The sequence below is a fragment of the Sceloporus undulatus genome, chromosome 8, assembly GCF_019175285.1.
Source record: "Sceloporus undulatus isolate JIND9_A2432 ecotype Alabama chromosome 8, SceUnd_v1.1, whole genome shotgun sequence".
Classification (NCBI taxonomy): Eukaryota; Metazoa; Chordata; class Lepidosauria; order Squamata; family Phrynosomatidae; genus Sceloporus; species Sceloporus undulatus.
Window position 1 is genome coordinate 23,937,645 of NC_056529.1, and position 17,166 is coordinate 23,954,810.

Sequence of the window (17,166 nt, forward strand, 5' to 3'; positions counted from 1 at the left end):
TCCTCTCCCACTTGTTTACTCTAAACAAACCGCAGCTGCCCAACGCACAACTGCACACAACCTTCTTGGGGACACGAAAGCGAAAGCTAACGTCCCAGGAATACCAGAGGAACAGAAAGTTTGTGCTGCCAGCAAAAGGCACAACAGTCAAGGCCGCACCATCACACACCCAGCCGTCCAGGCGAGGGATTGGAGGCCTTTGGGCACACACTCACAAACACACCCCTGGAAAGCTGGCAGGGACAGGGTTACACAACACAAGGCCTGCGGAAGACGCAGGAGCAGCAGCAAGAGGAGCAGAAACCCAGAGTGAAACGAAAGTTCCCCCAGAGAACGATTCAGGCTTGAAATCCTGCATGAAGCACACAGCCTCCGTCTGTGTCTGGATCTAGAGTTTGGAAAAGCTCCTTTTCTGGACTCTCACATCCAGAAACCTCCCTGTTATCACAGTCCCAGATTGAAACTCTTTCTCTCTCTCTCTCTCTCTCTTTCTGAGAGTTGGAGAGTTGGAAGAGACCCCAAGAAGGGCCACCCAGGCCAACCCCATTCTGCCATGCAGGAATTCTCCATCAAAGCAAGGCTAAGACGAGTCAAAAAAGACTAGTCACTTGAAAACGAAAGCAGCTGAATGAAGGCTGGCCACTTTAAAATGATATATATACTGTACATATATAATAATAAGATACTGGAAATATGAGATCCAGCTAAAAGGACAAGCAAGAGGAGGAGGAGAAATGAGCATTGGCCACATGCGACACGGAAACCATAACCCGAACCCAGACCTTTCCGGATCTCTTCGTTGCGGCTCTTGGTCCTTGGTGCCAAATCTCTCTCCAGATGTTTACCCTCTGTGTTATTGCACTTTTCTTTGTTTCCTGGAAAGGAATGTGAGCAAGGCATGGATCCCGGCCAAGGAAAATACATCTCTCCTTCCAAAACTTTCCGTTTGCCAAAGCAACCCAAACCAAACCGGTGCCAAAGAAAACGGTCCTGGAAAGATCTGGATTCCAGTTATTGAGGGGGACTCAGTGGGGAGATATATAAGGCCCCCTTTAAAGTGTAAAAAGGCTTGCATGGTCCGGTCCGTTTGGGTCTTTTGGGGCTTCTTCATAGCAGAAAGGAAAGGCACAACTTGGAGGCTGAGGACTCTTAAGAGCCGGCTAGTCATAGCCATGGCTGCTCCTGTTGGTTGCCTTCCAATGGTTTCTCATTGATGGTGACCCTATCACCAGGTTTGCTTGGCAATAAACACCAGTCAGGAGTTTATCACACTGGGTCTCATTTCGGCATTAAAGAGAGATTAAAGCACATTTAAAGCATCCTGCAAATAAAGCGGAAATGGTGAGTAACTGCGGGAATGATTACCAAACACAACTGCGCAAATAAAGTGATATCGGAAATGCATTGTTGCTGAAATCCCGAAAGTAAAAAGGTGCCTGTTAATGCTTCTTTGTGACCACTTTAATGGCAGGTTTTGTGTGACGTCGTGTGAAATCATTACACATAATTATGTGATTTTTCCAGGATATTCATGGGATAGTTGTGCAAATGTGCATCCTGCCTTTTGCTGCATAAAGAGGTAAGGAGAGTTTAGGGCGAAGCCGATGTGGCGGAAAAACCGTGGGTCCTTCCAGAATAGCACAAATCCCAGCCCTTGTGCCTTATTTTTGTCTTCTCCACCTTCATCCAGACAACAGCAACCACTTACTCAGATGTCAACAGTTTACTCGGGTCGGGTGAGCAAAGAGCAAAGACTGGGAAAGTGAAACCTAACGCAGAAACAAAAGCTATGCCCAGACAGGACTTTGGCTTGAAATCCCACACCTGACGACGAGTGAGTCCTAAATACAAAAACAGTGCATGCACATCCTTGCAAAAAGCTCACATGCAAAAAGCAAAAAAAGACATCGGTAACGACAGAAAATGCGTATGTTTCTTGCTGTGGTTCTCGGCATTACTGCCGGCCACGGTCTTCCTTTGTGGTTTCGGCTCTGACGCAACTGGTGCTTGGTTGTACGGTGCGCATATTACGAGGTTGCAAAAGGAGAGTGCGCGCAGAATATGAAAGTAAAAGTAGTGCCTCTCGCAGAGCACCTGCCTTCTTCGCCATCTGTGCCTCCGACATTTTCAACGGTGAAAACTTTTGCATCTTGAACTCGGATCCAGGGATAGCCTTATTGCCCATGGAGCAAAGTAAAATAAAATCCCAAATCCACAAAACAGCCCTTAGATGCCAAAAATTACATGTTGCAAGCTTTCGGGAAAGGAGTTAAAAATCATACAGCTTCGAAAACTTGTAACATGTGTGTGTGTGTGTGTGTACATATATCATAATATATTGCATTTGGTTGTCCCAATAAAGGTATCACTGTATTGTGGATTTGGGATGTTATTGTATCTTGAACTCGGTTCACAGCCCACTGAAGTAAGCTGAGGATAAAGGAGGAAATTGGGAGGAGGAGAGATTAACTTGGAAACGTTTAATGCAGCGGAGAAAGTGGGATGGAAGGATTAATGAGGACTATCATTACAAAATCAGGGCAGTTGGAAGGTATGGGTGGCTCTCCTCCAGAAAGGCCTGCCTTTCCAAGATCTTGGCACCAGGTTGGCACAGCATGACTTCCCCTTGGCTGAGAAAACGGATAAATTATTCCTTAAACCCAGCCAAGATTTCACGCCGAAAGTGACTCTTTGGCAAGAAACTGTTGGGAACGGAGGTCAGGAATGGATCGGTCAAGATCTTGGGGCTCCGGTGGGAGACGGATGGCTTTGGAGAGCCACTGGCTGACCCCTCCAGTCCCTCTTTCTCAGTGCATCCAAGGTCCTGCCACTGAAGCATTGCCAGGCCCCTGACACTTTCGCTGGCAAGGAGCCCAGCCTTAATGGAGGCTCAGAGCTGGAAGAAGGTGACCGCCAAGCTTTGGTCCTTTTTGTCAACCAGGATCCCTGCATTTGGGCAACGTCTGTGGAAGGAGGAGGCAAAGGATGCTCGGATCTGGAGGACCAAGACTGGTCAGACACCTTCTCATTTCGCTTTGGAAAGTGTGGCTTTGGGGCAGATGTTAAGTGTTTTAAAAAAAGGTTTTCTCTGGTTTAAAGCCACCAGCAAACCTGCCTCCAGCAAGAAAGGAAAGAGAGACCTTGCATTTTTGGCTTTCTGTTTCCTTTCTTTGTCGCCGGTGGACTTTGAACAGTCCAAACAAGGCTGATGTTCCCCAAATGAGCCAAAGCGGCAGCCCTTCCAAGAAACAAAAGGATTTCTTTTAGAAGGGGAATGACCCTGTTTTTCCGGTCGGAAGAAGGCCCTGGTGCTTTCTTTCTTATCAAAGGCCGGTTCCTGCAAAGCCTGTCCTTTGCTCCAGGATGTGGCATGAAAAAGATTAGGGAAAAATTGAAAGAAAGAAAGAAAGAAAGAAAGAGGCCCTTTCCACATTACCCAGTTATAGCACTATGATTCCACTTCAATTGTCATGGTTACATCCCCTGAAATTATAGGGTTTGCAGCTTAGGAGCTCTAATGCCTCAGTAAACTACAAATCCCAGGATTCCAGAGGATGCAGCCTTGCAAGTTAAAACTCCTTAGGGACACCGTACGTTGGAAACAACTTGAAAGGCACACAACAACAAGGGTCTAAATATCCTAAAGTCACCCAATTCCCATCTGATGTTAGAAACTAAGCAGGCTTGGCCCTGGTTAGGACTTGGATGGGAGACCACCAATGAAAGACCAGGTGCTGTAGGTTATAATAGAGGAAGGGACTGGCTCAAGACTCTCTTGTCTAAGAAAACTCTATGAAAATCCATGGGGCTGCCATAATAGGTCAATAGGCGACCCCATGCAACTGTCGGCTTAGGGTGACCCCATGAAACCCATGGGGTTTTCTAAGGCAAGGAAGGTGGTTTTGCCCATCCTTTCCTCTGAAATGTGGCCAGTTCCCTACCAGCCCAAAGTTCACTGGCAGATGCCACTTTCGCATCTCTGCCCCATGGCACCCGTTTGCCCCTTTGCTCCCCTCCAAGGAAACCACAAGGCGAAAGGGACACCCACACCCAAAACCAAACCCACACCCAGGAAGGGAAGACCGAGGTTGGGCACCGGAGAACAACCTGGCCCCGTTTCCAGATAAACTGCTCAGAAAGACTGCATGTTTTGCAAGGGGAGATCGAAAGTGTAAAAGGACAAGTTGCTTCTGGAAGAAGAAGAAAGCCCAGAATCCTGCCATGCATGGAAAGCCTTTCCAGGGAAGAAACAAAGGGCTTTATTGGCTCCCAGAAAAAGCTGTCCAAGGAAGGAAGGAATAATGGGCTTTATTGGCTCCCAAAAGAGCCTTTCCAGGGAAGGAATAATGGGCTTTATATGCTCCCAAAAGAGCCTTTCCAGGGAAGGAATAATGGGCTTTATATGCTCCCAAAAGAGCCTTTCCAGGGAAGGAATAACGGACTTTATTGGCTCCCAGCTGAACTTCTGGGTTGCATTGCTTTGCTCAAAAGGATGGACTCAATTTGCCCCGTTTCCTTGAAAATTGGGACTAGAGAAACCTGGGCCCAGAGCAGGCCACTGCTTTCTCTGGACTGCATCTCCTAGCATCCCTGAACGGCTGAGCATTCCCTCTGCGGTCATAGCTGGAGCTTTTCCAGGAGTCAAAAAGCTCATTCCTTGATCCGGTGGGACATTTGGTCCCATGGATTTCCTAGAAAGGGCCCTTATCTTCTCTCACAAGCCCTTATCAGATGAATGTGGAACTGGGGGTCTTCTGCACTGGGTGGTTCGAATTCACGTTATTTCGCACAATACCATCATACCAGCATTCGAATGGCCCAATCCGCACTCTCGTGAATGCGCGAGCTGCCGAACTGAATGCGTACTGGCTCCTCTTTTTGGAGCGTGTTGGCCAGTGCGCTGATAAGGGGATTGGCGATATCCTGGATTGGGGCTCTGTTCGATCTCAGTGCGAATGGGTCTGGTGTGACTACCCAGTCCTGAATTCCATCGCAAGACCCCCGGATTCCAATTTTTACTTCCGGTGGGTCTTTCCTCTTGCCGGTCGCTGGAACGGCGGCGATCGCCGCGATTCTAGCGGCCCCGCTCCTGTTCCCTGCCTGGGATGCAGCCCAGGCTGGATCCCAAGCCGGGAGGAGGAGGAGGAACTCTTAATCAAAGCATCCCCATTTACTTAGATGGCCATCCAGCCTCTTTGACAGCCGCTGGAACTGCTCCTCCCCCCCCAGAATACATACTCACACACTCACACACACACACACACACACACACACACACAGACACGTAGAACCGGGCATTGCTAATTTGTTGCAAGGGAAGGTCATGGTAACGTTAAAACCAAGCAGGAATGTAGAGAGGAAACAGAGAGGAATGTAGAGAGGGCACGTTGTATCGCGATTGTTAATGTGCATGAGCTGGCTCTCCAGCTGTTTACCGGGCTGTCATGATGGGACCTCCCCTTTCACCCCGGAAGCGTTTAAGGTCGCAACCCATGCAGGGCACCACTGAGCATGTGCGAGGGGGCCGATACGAATCGGCCAATCCTCATGTTGAACACCGGTGTGACAAAACATTCTGCACTGAATGCACTTCGCGCGAATGCAGATTGGCCAATTTGAATCCTGCCAATGCGGAAGGACTCCCAGGTATGACAGTACTTTGCGAAATAACGCAAATTCGAATCGCCCAGTGCATCTGATAAGGGCTACAGTTGGAGCCAATCCAGCTCATTCCCTCACCCTCTCCATTTCCAAAGAGTGTGTGTCTCTGTGTGTTGTGTTTTAGTCCTGATTTCCCCCCTGGCCTTCCCACAAGCACAAAAAGCACACATCCTGCCAAGAAAAACCAGTTTGCAGAAATCTGACCACTCTAAAATGGGCAAAAACTCAAAAAGGAGGATATAAATACAGCGATTCCAGGGAGAGGACCAATTTGTCTTAAAGAACTTCAGCCTATCTGGTGCCCTCCAGATGCACTGGACTGTAACTCCCCGCATCCCCTCGGCCATAAAGAATGCAGGAGAAGAGCCCTTCCCTCCAAAAAATGCTATAAGATGTGGGGGAATCAATAAATCAATCATCTATCCATCAATCCATCCATCCCAACTATTCTATCTAGATAGATAGGATAGTTGGGATGGATGGATAGATGATTGATTTATTGATTCCCCCATATCTTTGAGCCACTGACCATTGGAAATACCTCAAATAATTCCACTATTATGGCATTTTTCTATCCATCCATCCCATCTATCTAGCCATTGATCCTATCATCTCTCTCTCTCTCTCTCTCTCTCATCTCATCTCATCTCATCTCATCTCATCTCATCCCATCCCATCCCATCCTATCCCATCCATCCCTTTATTTATCTATCTCTGACTGTCTATCTTCCATTTTGAGCCTGGCAAAGAAGCATGCATTGACATTTATGAGTGCTTTTAGCTTTCACTGGGTCATGTCCTCCATTTTGCGGTGCCTTGACCTCCTTTGCGGTTAGGACCCCGGGTCACCCTGCCCTATTGTGAAGACAGGGTTTTGCAACCCTATCATGGTTATGCCTTTGCAGTTTGCACTAAACCCAGGAGTGGACACGCAAGCACACCCCTCGCTGCCCTGAGAGCCAGGGTCCGCCATACTCCGGAGCGGCAGGCCGCTTGGTTTCCCACCAACGGGTTTGTGGCTTCCTGCCAACTAGAAACAAACAAAGCCTTTCTCCGGAAAAGGCCGCTCGGGGCTAAGGCCACATTTGGGCTGATAAGAAATTCAAGGGAAAACAGAGAGTGGAAATGCTGCCATCATGCAAAGCAAAGGCCATGTCCTGCAAACCCCCTCAAGTGCAAATTCACCTGCGGAAAGGAAGCTGGGGGTCCGAGAAAGAGGTCCAAGACCCATAAACCACACTCCTTTCTGCTCCGGATTCCCTCTGGACTGCCAATTTAGACCCAAACGTGTACAATACGTGGCACTGCTTTATTGGAACCGGTTTTGGCTTATGTTGGAAGTCGCCTCACAACCCTGAGAAAAAGGAAAAGTGGGACAACAATCAATTAATCAAATCAATATGTTATGAATCCCTGTCTCTCCATTTTTATTCTCCTGGTGAGGTAGGCTAGGCTGCCTTTGGAAGGCGCTTGAATCCACATAAGACTAATAGGTCAATTGATTGATTGATCAGTCAAAGCGATTAAAATCAATGCTTTATGAATCCCTGCTTCTCCATTTTTATTCTCAGAACACTCATGCGCAACTTTAAAGAAAATGCCAAGGATTCTGGTGGATAACATGGCAGGTCCACAAACTCCCAATTGCCCCAGTTCTCCCAGTTGTCCCTCACTGGTGGGCTTTGGAGCATTCCTAAAAACAACCCTTTGGTTTTGAGGGAGAAGAGTGCATTCCTATTATTATGATGATTATTTTCCCTTCTAGCCGTTTCCAAGAATCGATTGACTCCGGTACAAAAAGCCTTTCAGCAAAAGGTCTTGCTTCCTTGGACCATTTTTGGGATAAACGGAGGCATCCACAGAGTCTCAGGGTGAGTCACTGCTGTTGCAATTGCAATGCGTTTCTTAAATGATTTATTCCTAGGAGAATTGTGACTGCTTTCCTCTTAGACTAAGACCATGGAATTTGCCCAAAGACATCATCCAAGGAGTTCCCATGGCCAAGCGGGGATTCGAACCCAGAGCCACATGCCACGCTGGCGCTGGATTGGTTCTTCAGGGGAGGTGTCCGGTTTTCTGAACCCGCTTCTCTGCCTGAGATGAAGCAGTCACTTCCGTTTATCGCAGGAATGGCTTTAACTCGGCGCCTTCAACTTTGTCCTGAGTAATTTTTTAAAATAATAATAATAATAATAATAACAACAACAAATCGGCATCCATTATCATTTGATGAGCCAATATTGATTACCAGGGAACTCACATCCCTCTCTCCTTCCCTCGTCCTCCAGGTTAAAGGCGCAACCAGACCTCCTTGGAGGAAGTTCAGAGAAAGATTGTGGCTTCCGAAGTGTTTGATAAGAGGCTAGTTTTCCCTTTTGATTTTATCATCCCATTTTGGGAACGCATTGCACACCTTCCTGGAAACGGTTCCTCTTTATTAATGTATCCCATTTCCCCAACTACTTCTCAAACGTCCCAGTTTCTCTCTCCTCTTCTCACTCCATTCTGTCCTCAATTTATATCTGTTCTATTATTACCCAATTTGGCAATGATATTCCCAATTAATCCTCTGCCTTCCCACTTTTCCAAATGCCCTGGTTTCCCTCTCCTCCTCTTTCTATCTTCTACCTTGGTCCTCAACTTACTTCCATTTGTATTTGCAAAGTGCAAAAGTCATTTGCACACAATTCAAAATTAAGGACGGAGGGGAGGTTTCGTTCCTTCCCATTTAACAAATACAAACAAATATCCATCAGTGATACCTTTATCGGTCAACCGAAATGCACAATATATTTGTTGTGACAAGTATTGTGCTCTTCAGTTGGCCAATAAAAGTTAGTGCTGATGGATTTTTGTTTTGTGTTTTGTTAAATGGCCAGCCCTTGAATGTCTTCAGTTTAAAAATAGTTAGCGGTTTGCTTGTAGCATAGATGCTTTGCGCATTATGAATTAAAGGGAGAGAAAGTGTTCATTGGTTCTTTTGTATTACGTTAGGATCGCTGTCGCCTTTTTCGTTTGTACTTTTTGAAGGGTAATTTTAAGTCATTCTCACACATACATACATACATATAGACACACATATTGTATTTGCTGTTGTGTTGTTTGTGTTTAATAAACATGAATGAAAAGCTACTAGGTCTTATTTGGCAAAACCGTTGCCAGTGGGCTGCAATCCACGAAAAACAGAATTTTGCTAGCGTTTAAAGTTGCGCAGAGATCCCACAACCTGGAATTGGCAGCCTGCTCTTGCTCTTGCGAAGGAAGTTTTTAAACTGCTTTCCTCCTCTTTCTTTCTCTCTCGGTGGCAAGGCACTCAATTACTGGCTAATTATTGTTATTTCCAGAGTGTTGCAAAGGGCAACTGTCGCAAGCGGCACAGAAGCCATTACTCACGTCCCGTGGTTTAATTATCGCATCATAACTTTATGAGCTGCTTCCATATTGATTTCCCTTTCCCCCCCAAGGCTAACGAAACTATTTTCAGCCTTAACATCTGCTCTTGTCGGTATAAGATACTATCTTGGGGTCTGGGTTTATAAGGCATCTTGTAGTCAACAGTGCGCCCGATACTTGCATTGCTAAACAGACGTCATGCGCCGCGAGCTTCGATGGAAGGAGCATCCCCCCGTTTTTCTGCCGAAAAAGGAGGACTCCAAAGATCCCGGAGGCGAAAGAGTCTTCCCAAAAGTTGGGTTGCATCCATCATTGTGGAATCTGCAAAATTGAGAGGGATGAATGGGATCGACAAAGCATTTAGGACTGAGTTTGTGATGTCTCTTTCTAGGCTCAGTTTCATCCAAAGTCCACAAAAACCCATATGCACAAAATCATTGTGCAAGCTGTGAAGCTCCAGTGGGGTTTTCTTAGTAAGATTTGTTCAGAGAGGGTTTGCCTTTGCCTAGACCTCTGAGGCTGAGAGAGTGTGACTCGAATTCGAACCCTGGTCTCGAGTCATAGCCCAGCGTTCAAACCACAACCTCACGCTGGCTCTAAAGGTAATTGTGAACAGATTTTCATCTACTGACCGTTGCAAGCAGAAGGCAAAAAGACGACAAACGACAAAATAAGTGAGAACGCCAGTATGCTAAAATATTTTACATTCCTCTGAAATTCTTTACACAAAACTTGGCCCGAGATTCCCGCTCCGTGTTCATCCAAAGAAGCCCTTTAAGAAATCACAACCCACCCACCCACCCAAAACCATTTCCAGATTGTGTGTGTGTGTTTGCAAATCCCCACCCGCAACAGATGTGCATCCCACTTTTAAGTTTAAATCATTAGCACAGAAAGAAATACACACACAAGTCGAATATTAAAGTCTACAGTCCTATCAACCACAAGCGGCCCAATTTCGGCTGGTAATCCCTCCATCTCCCCGGGCTACTCATGCCTTGGAAAGTTGTTGTAGGGGGAAAACGGAGGAGGAGGAGGAGGAGAATAAAATGAAGTGAATGTGGCTAGAGAGACGAGAAGAGGGGTCTGTCCAAATCTGGAAGGGGCAGAGAGCGACCCGTGATGCTGCTGAGGTTCCTTGGACAACTGCCCTCTGCTCCAGAAACAGAAAATTGGTTGGGATTGGAACAGAGCTTCTTCAGACAAAGGAAATTGTTTAAAAGTGGCTTTTAAACAGGAAAACCATGGGAGAAAAGAACGGGAGGAATCCCAGGACACCAGCCACAATCCATTCCCATAAACCATTTCCCCACCACAACGCCAGTGTGGCAACACCCGCTCCAGTTTTAACCACGTCTCCTCTTTCAAAACAACAACTGCAGAGCGTTTATTGTTGTTAAGCGGCCAGGACAACAGAGTTGTGTTGTGGAGGGAAGTGTATATCAACAGAAACTTCCCCAACGGGGCTCACGTCTAGTTCCTTCTTCTCCGGCCGTCACTCTCCGTCAGCATCCGACGGGTGACTCAGATGGCCGTCACTGCCGGTCTCTGCGCAAGCGTCCGCCTCGGAGGTTGAGGCCTGGAGGACGACGCTGACGGCAAGGATGCTGTCCGGGTCGACCGGCGGGACCAGCGTCAGGGAGTCGACGCTCAGGGTGTCGGCGCTGTCGCTGGAGAGGAGGGAGATGGTGGGCTGCGGGGCTGGGATCAGGCTGGGCGAGAGGTGGGGCGGCTCCCCTTCCGCCAGGATCCGGGATGCGGACAGGTTCTTGCTGGGTTTCAAGGTATATACAGAGGAATTGTCCGTTGCCGACGAATGGTGGCTAGAGGAGGAAGAGGAGGACGCCACTGCCGGAGGCTGTTCGACGACTGCTAAGTCATCTGTGAAAGAGAAGGAAAAGACAGGCCCATGGCTCCATTAACATCTGCGGAGAACAAGTGGGACTCCATCACCCTTCTGAGCTAGAAATTAGGAGGCCTTACTTATCAGTTAGGGGTGCTAAACACAGCTCCTCTCTGCATGACACATCCTAGACCAGGGGTTCCCAAACTTTGGCTGTTTTGCACTCCAGCTCCCAGGATTCCCTACTGTTGGCTTTCTGAGAGTTGAACCCCAAAACCTCTGGAGAACTAAAGTTTGGGAACCACTGGCCTAGTGGGAATCAGGCAGCTTTCCAATAGACTGTAACACCCAACACCCTCTTTGTGGAACAACCTGCCTGGAGGGAGCTTTGCAAGGACGGTTGTCGCCGTCGCCATCGCCGGAAGGAAGGCCTAAACCCAGTGTCCGCCATGAACGTCAGCCTCCGAGAGACTGAACACCCGGCGCCGTCCTTTCCTCCCCGGTTTGACTATAGAGGGAAACACAGCAACAAGATCACGTGAAGCCTTGGAGGACGGAGGGGTCGAGGACGGGGAAGAGGAGGAGGAAGGAGACAGGAAGGAGAACATGGTTAAGAGTCACAACAGAACCACCACAGCCGGCCGAGACGGACAAGGGCCCTTCCACATTGTCCCAAATTATAGCATTTGGATCCCACTGCCATGGTTCCAGCATCCTAAGCAATATTGGGATTGGCAGTTTTTGGGGAGCGGGATTTGGGAATTTGCAGCCAGAGAGCCCTAATGAGAGCCTTTTGGGCTGAAGAGTGGAGTGTAAATACCATAAATAAATAAAAATAACTAATGCCTGCCCAAGCTACATATCCCAGGATCGTATAGGATGCAGCCACATACCTTCCGATATTTCACAGATGAAAACCGGGAAGCATGTGATCAAGATAGGAAACGTTATAAATGCAGCAGTTTGCTTTTGCCAGAGCAAACTGGGGAAGGCAAAACTAGGCAGCTTTTTCTCTCCTTTCCTGCTGAGTTAATTGAATGCAAACTACTTTTGTATTTCGAACTCAGTAGCAGCAACTGAAGTTAGCTGCGGGCGAAGGAAGGAAGGGGAAAGGAGGAAAGAGAAACTTGAACATTTTAAAAAGGAGTTGCAAAAATGGGAAGATGGAGGATTAATCAGTACTGTTCATATCCAGTTAGGACAGATAGAGTCATGCAACCATGGCTGTTAAAACTGGTATCGTAATGCTATAAATTACAGAGTGCGAAAGGAGCTAGCAGAACACACAATCCTTTCCAACAACTTAGATAAAGTTACTTCCGGGGCCCATTACTCCCAGAATCCCAGCTGGGTGAGGGATTCTGGGAGTTGTAAGCAGGGAAAGAAAAGGAAGGATGTAACTTTTCCAAGCTCTGAGACTTCCCCAACTTTGACCAGAGCAGACAGGCAACAGCAGCTAAGCCTCCAAAGAAAGACAAGGAGAAAGGTCCAGGAGGCGAGGCGTTCTGCCATCAAGGCTTGGAGCGCTCCACTTAAAAACAAAGCAAGAGCAATCTTTTACAGATTTTCCGGTGGGTTAGCAATATTCCATCCGCTTAAAGGGCCGTAAATCGCCTTGGCACCCTCCGTCTCCCAAGAGCCAGGGATAAATTAAAAAGGGGGATAAATCTCCCCGGTGCAGACAGGGGCCTGAAATACTGGACTTGGATCCCAGTCAAAGCTGAGGGCAGCATCTTTTGATTTTCTTGGGGGAAAAATGATCACTAAAGACCCAAAGAGAAGCCATTATTTAAAAAGTGGGGAAGGAGGAGAGACAGAGGGGAGGAAAAACACCCACAGAATCCAACACTCCCATACAAAGAGGTCTGCAAAAGGAACTGAATCTTTGGAGGAAAGGAACACGCTGGTTGTTCGCTTCCAGAGCGGACCACTTCGCGCAACAAATAACAGCCCTTTGTGGTATTTTGCAATGAAGGAAAAGGAGAAAGTGTCAATAGGGCTTGCCTTTGTCCTCCTCTGAGGCTGAGAGAGTGTGGCTTGCCTAAGGTCACTCAGTGAGTTCCTATGGCTGAGCGGGGATTCAAACCCTGGTCTCCAGAGTCCTAGTCCAACACTCAAATCACTACACGACGGGGGTTAGAACCTGTTTTAAATCATGAGGCCTCAAGCTATTTCTTATATTTTGAGTCTTTTTAAACCATGGTTACCATTTATTGTTTTCATTGCAAGCTGCCCTGAGATCTTTGGATACAGGGCAGGACATAAATACCTTAATAAAAGAAATACTGTGTTTTAATCTCCTATAATTTATTCATTTTCATCCAGTATTGTTTATCTTGTTCTGTCTGCCTGCCAATCTGGGATCTCATGATAAAGGGCTGGTATAAAGATATCTTAATAAAGGGGGGGGGGAAGTATATCAGTACTTTCCTAGTACGTAAAATACTCCACATCTCAATGTGTCATATTTGGATACGGAGTATGTTCTTGAATCTCCATTTAAGCACGGTTTCCCATCCCTCGTAATGCTGAATCTTCTAACAAATATGTTAGAACAGCAGCCACATGGGACATGCATTCCTCCTTCTTGGTTGGGATCTGTAGTCCAATGCATCTGGAGGCCTGCTTGCTTCTCACCCTTGAATTAAAATGACCCTGCAAGGAGCGATGAAACTCTTTCTGCTCAACTCTGTACTTTGGGGCCGTGTCTCTATTAAAATGGAATAAAAATAAAGCACGGCTGGCTGTGGGATGATGGGATCCAATGCCTCTGGAAGGCCCCAGGGCTGGGAAATAGTGCTTCGGTGGAAGAACCAACTTGGCTTCAACGTTTGTTTCACGATTATACACTCTGCCGAAGTTACCTTGGACTTTGCTTCTTCTACCGACTGGAGTTTGCAAGACCTGAGCAGGGCTGCTGCTGCTGCTGCTAAGAGTATCTTGGTAGTTTCCCATTCGTAGGGTTGCCAGAAGTCAAAGTCAACTTGATGGCAGGGAACACCCTTTGATCCTTAAGAGAGGAGTCATAAAAGTCCCCTCCGATCATTGTCCCGAGGGATTCGAGGGACTTTCCTTACTTCCCGGACCAAAAATGAAAAGGACAAAAGAAAGAGTTCCTCTTCTCATGTTTCTAGCCCCTCTTATCTGCTCTCCAGAGCGAGAGGCACAAAATGATGGCACTGTCAAGATAAAGACCATGGAATGGAGATTACGGTAAATGCCCTAAAAGCGTTATATATATATATATATATATATATATATATATGTATGTATGTATTCATGTCCTTCTCTCAGTATAGAAACTGCTCAGTCCTCTGTGTGTATATGTGCCTTAAAGTCACCTGTCAACATACGGCAACCTCATGAATGTCAGTTTTCTTAGGCAAGGAATATGACTCAGTAGTGTCTAGGATTCATTGCCGGTCTCCCATCCAAGGACTAACTGGGGCTGATCCTCTTTAACTTCCAAGATCAGAAGGGATTCGGTGCCTTTTATGATTTTGGGGCCCTGGAAATGAGGTGGCTTACGTGAAATAAAACAAAATTAAAATCCCTCTAATCATCATGACACTAAAAAGATTTCCCGGCCCCCCCAAAAAAGTGATTAAAGAATCTATCCTATTGAAAGCACCACTCATTTAAACAGATTAAAAGCATTTAAAGTGCAGCAATGAGAATACAAGTTCAGCATCCACACCTCAATGAAAAGGTTGTTTCTGCAAAACCGATTGATAGCTCATATGGGGAGGGATGGTCTTTCCTATCTAAAGGCTATTATGACTAGGAACTAACTATTAATTAATTAATTAATTAATAACTGAAAGAGACCAACTTGATCCAATGCTAAAAAGCCTGCAAGCTGACTTGCTAAAAGCCTCAGATAATCCGCCACAGACATTGCAGGCTCCCTGCCTCCAGAAACATCCTTTGCGATTTCTCAATCCTGCGCCTGCATCTAAACCAGTTCTGGTTGTTTAACATAAAAACAAAATGATTGGAATAAAGTCGCTGGCTGTCTCTTCAGACTGGGAACTCTGACAGACAGCTGCCTGCAATTTCTCTTGGCGACACATTGCTGGAAACAGACTTCTTTTAAAAGCAACAGATGTCCTCTCTCTTCTTTCTTTTTTCTCTCTCTTTCGTCCTCTTGCAGGCTTTAATCGATTGAAGAGCTGAGATGTGTTTGTGCTGCTCTTGCTGGACTGCGCCAGTTCAGCATCCAAAGGTGGAATGGTCCAGCAAGAGTAACTTCTCCTTGAAGCCAAGAGTGGTGGGCAATCCATTCTCCAATTCTTTGGGCACAACAAGGAACTCACCTGAACCATCCCGGCTTTGCTTTGCTTGGTAAACACCAATAAGATTAAATATTCCCTTTATAATGAAGTTCAGGTGTCAGGCTTCAGGGGTAAGAGAGGTTAAAACGAAAGGGTTTTAATACCTGACGGGCTCTGGACCACCGAAGGGGTTGACACGGAACTGGCCGCGGCTGAATCGCAGCGTCCGGTGCTCCCGCTGGACGAAGGGGACGGCGATGAAAGCGGCGAGGGGTTGTGTTGGTTGATGCACTGGGCGACGGCAAAACCTGCAAGAAAGGAAGGCAGTTTTTATTAACAAAGTAGGAAAGGGGTTGGAAAGAAACAAAAAAAGGTCTCTGTGCAGGAAGGATAAAACTGCAGTGTTTGCATTTGTAGCATTTGGATGGAAATGTCCTCTTCTTTAGTTCCTGCAGGCAAGGATAACCAGGTTGCGTTTGGCTAAATTATGCACATAAACTACTAGGAAAGATTATGAAAGGTTTGCACTTTTTTGATGGGTTCCCCCCCCCCCCCCTTTGGATGCATTTTTCTGAAAGAAATCCTGTATACAAAGGCCTTGTTTTCTGTGCCCAGGCCTGAGTTGGGCTTGGATCTTGTGCAGTGAAAACAGAGGATGAACACAAAATGCATATTTTAAATACCAAACCAAAGGGTGGGTTGTTTTTTGCAAACCATTTTCCCCCATATGTTAAAAAAAAAATCTCTTAGTTGACCTGCTTTTTTGATAAAGTGACTTGATACAGCAATGCTTCCTTCCTTGTTGAGGATAAGAATACCTGGAAGCCCGACAAAATGGTATGGGGAGGTCAAAATCATGGTGAGCCCATTGTAATGTGGTATGGGAAAAGGAAGGAAGGAAGGAAGTTTTTACACATTGTCCTTCGTTTCCCAACATGGTTCCTGCTCCGGCAACCTTCACAGTCACCCTACAAGGTGGAATAGCCTTCTTACTGAAGCTGAGGGTGCTTTGCTTGGAGGCTGAGATAGTAACTACTTGGTCTGAGATCACTAGATGACTTTCTGGAAGGCCAGCTTAGAACTAGGGGCTTTCCCTTTCTCTCCTTTGTATACTTCTGAGGAAGGGCTTTGTTGAGAGAGGCATGCAGCTGGGATGGAAGGAAAGCGGCAGACTGGCAGCGAACGGCAGAGCGTGCCGTTGGTCAAAACTCAGTGTTTCCTTCCTTACTCACTCCGATGGCCTTTTTCTCCTGAGTTGTGCTGTAATGAATTCGAGGGATTCGGTGACTTCAGCAGATTTCATGGAGCCAAGGGCTAGAAGTGATTAAACAGGGGCTGGGCTCCCCTATTTCTGCTGAGCGATGACCGAATGCTATAGTGAAGCACCAACAAGTTCACGGGAATTTGGGAACATGACTAAAGCATGTGCAGATGATCTGTGCATCTCTCCTTACACCCAAAGCACCCCATGAAAGGTTTGCATTTCTGAGGAAAGGCATGCTTGTGAGACCATATGGACTCATGTCAGCTCTCATAAACACAATGCCTCTCTCTTTTTGAGCCCTTAGACCCTTCCCTTGTTCTCATTTCTAAGAAAGCACACAGCTGTGCCTCTCACAGACTCTCCCATTTGGCCCTTGGGACTGGGAGGGGAGAGGGAACTGGAATGAGACTGAGAGATACAAGCGGTCAGGGGGATCCACCAGACTGGACTCTCCCTTTCACTCCATCTCTGCTCATCCATTTGGAAGAAACAGACCCTCCTGGCTCTGGGCTCCCAGCCATTAATGCAAGGACCACCCTCGGAGTAAGGACACCTCAACAACGTGGCTGCAAAGCAATCCACGGCTCTTTGCTAGATGCGTGGAAGGAAACCAAGACGGCAGAGATACTCAGCCATGGGGCAGAATAGCCATTGGGGCACCTTTGGATGCTGGGGAATAGGGCTAGCATCCAGGTTTCCTGGTAGCCCACCTGCTTCCTTAATCTAGTAAG

General features: G+C 46.9%; 1 protein-coding gene across 5 annotated transcripts in view; it reads right to left on the bottom strand.

Annotated features, from left to right (window-relative positions):
* Positions 1–6,871: 6,871 nt before the first annotated feature.
* The window catches only part of CLEC16A (C-type lectin domain containing 16A), a 57,827-nt gene continuing 47,532 nt past the window's right edge, over positions 6,872–17,166 (bottom strand). For 2 of the 5 annotated variants that reach the window (XM_042437406.1, XM_042437405.1), the window contains 2 exons: positions 15,336–15,479; positions 9,861–10,935 (listed from right to left, as the gene is read on the bottom strand). In XM_042437406.1, the coding sequence (XP_042293340.1) occupies positions 10,550–10,935; positions 15,336–15,479 (530 nt within the window). In that variant the 3' untranslated portion in view covers positions 9,861–10,549. Of the gene's footprint in view, positions 7,016–7,184; positions 7,822–9,235; positions 9,376–9,860; positions 10,936–11,273; positions 11,406–15,335; positions 15,480–17,166 lie in introns of those variants that run through there. The other 3 variants (XM_042437407.1, XM_042437408.1, XR_006100486.1) reach the window with 3 other exon arrangements.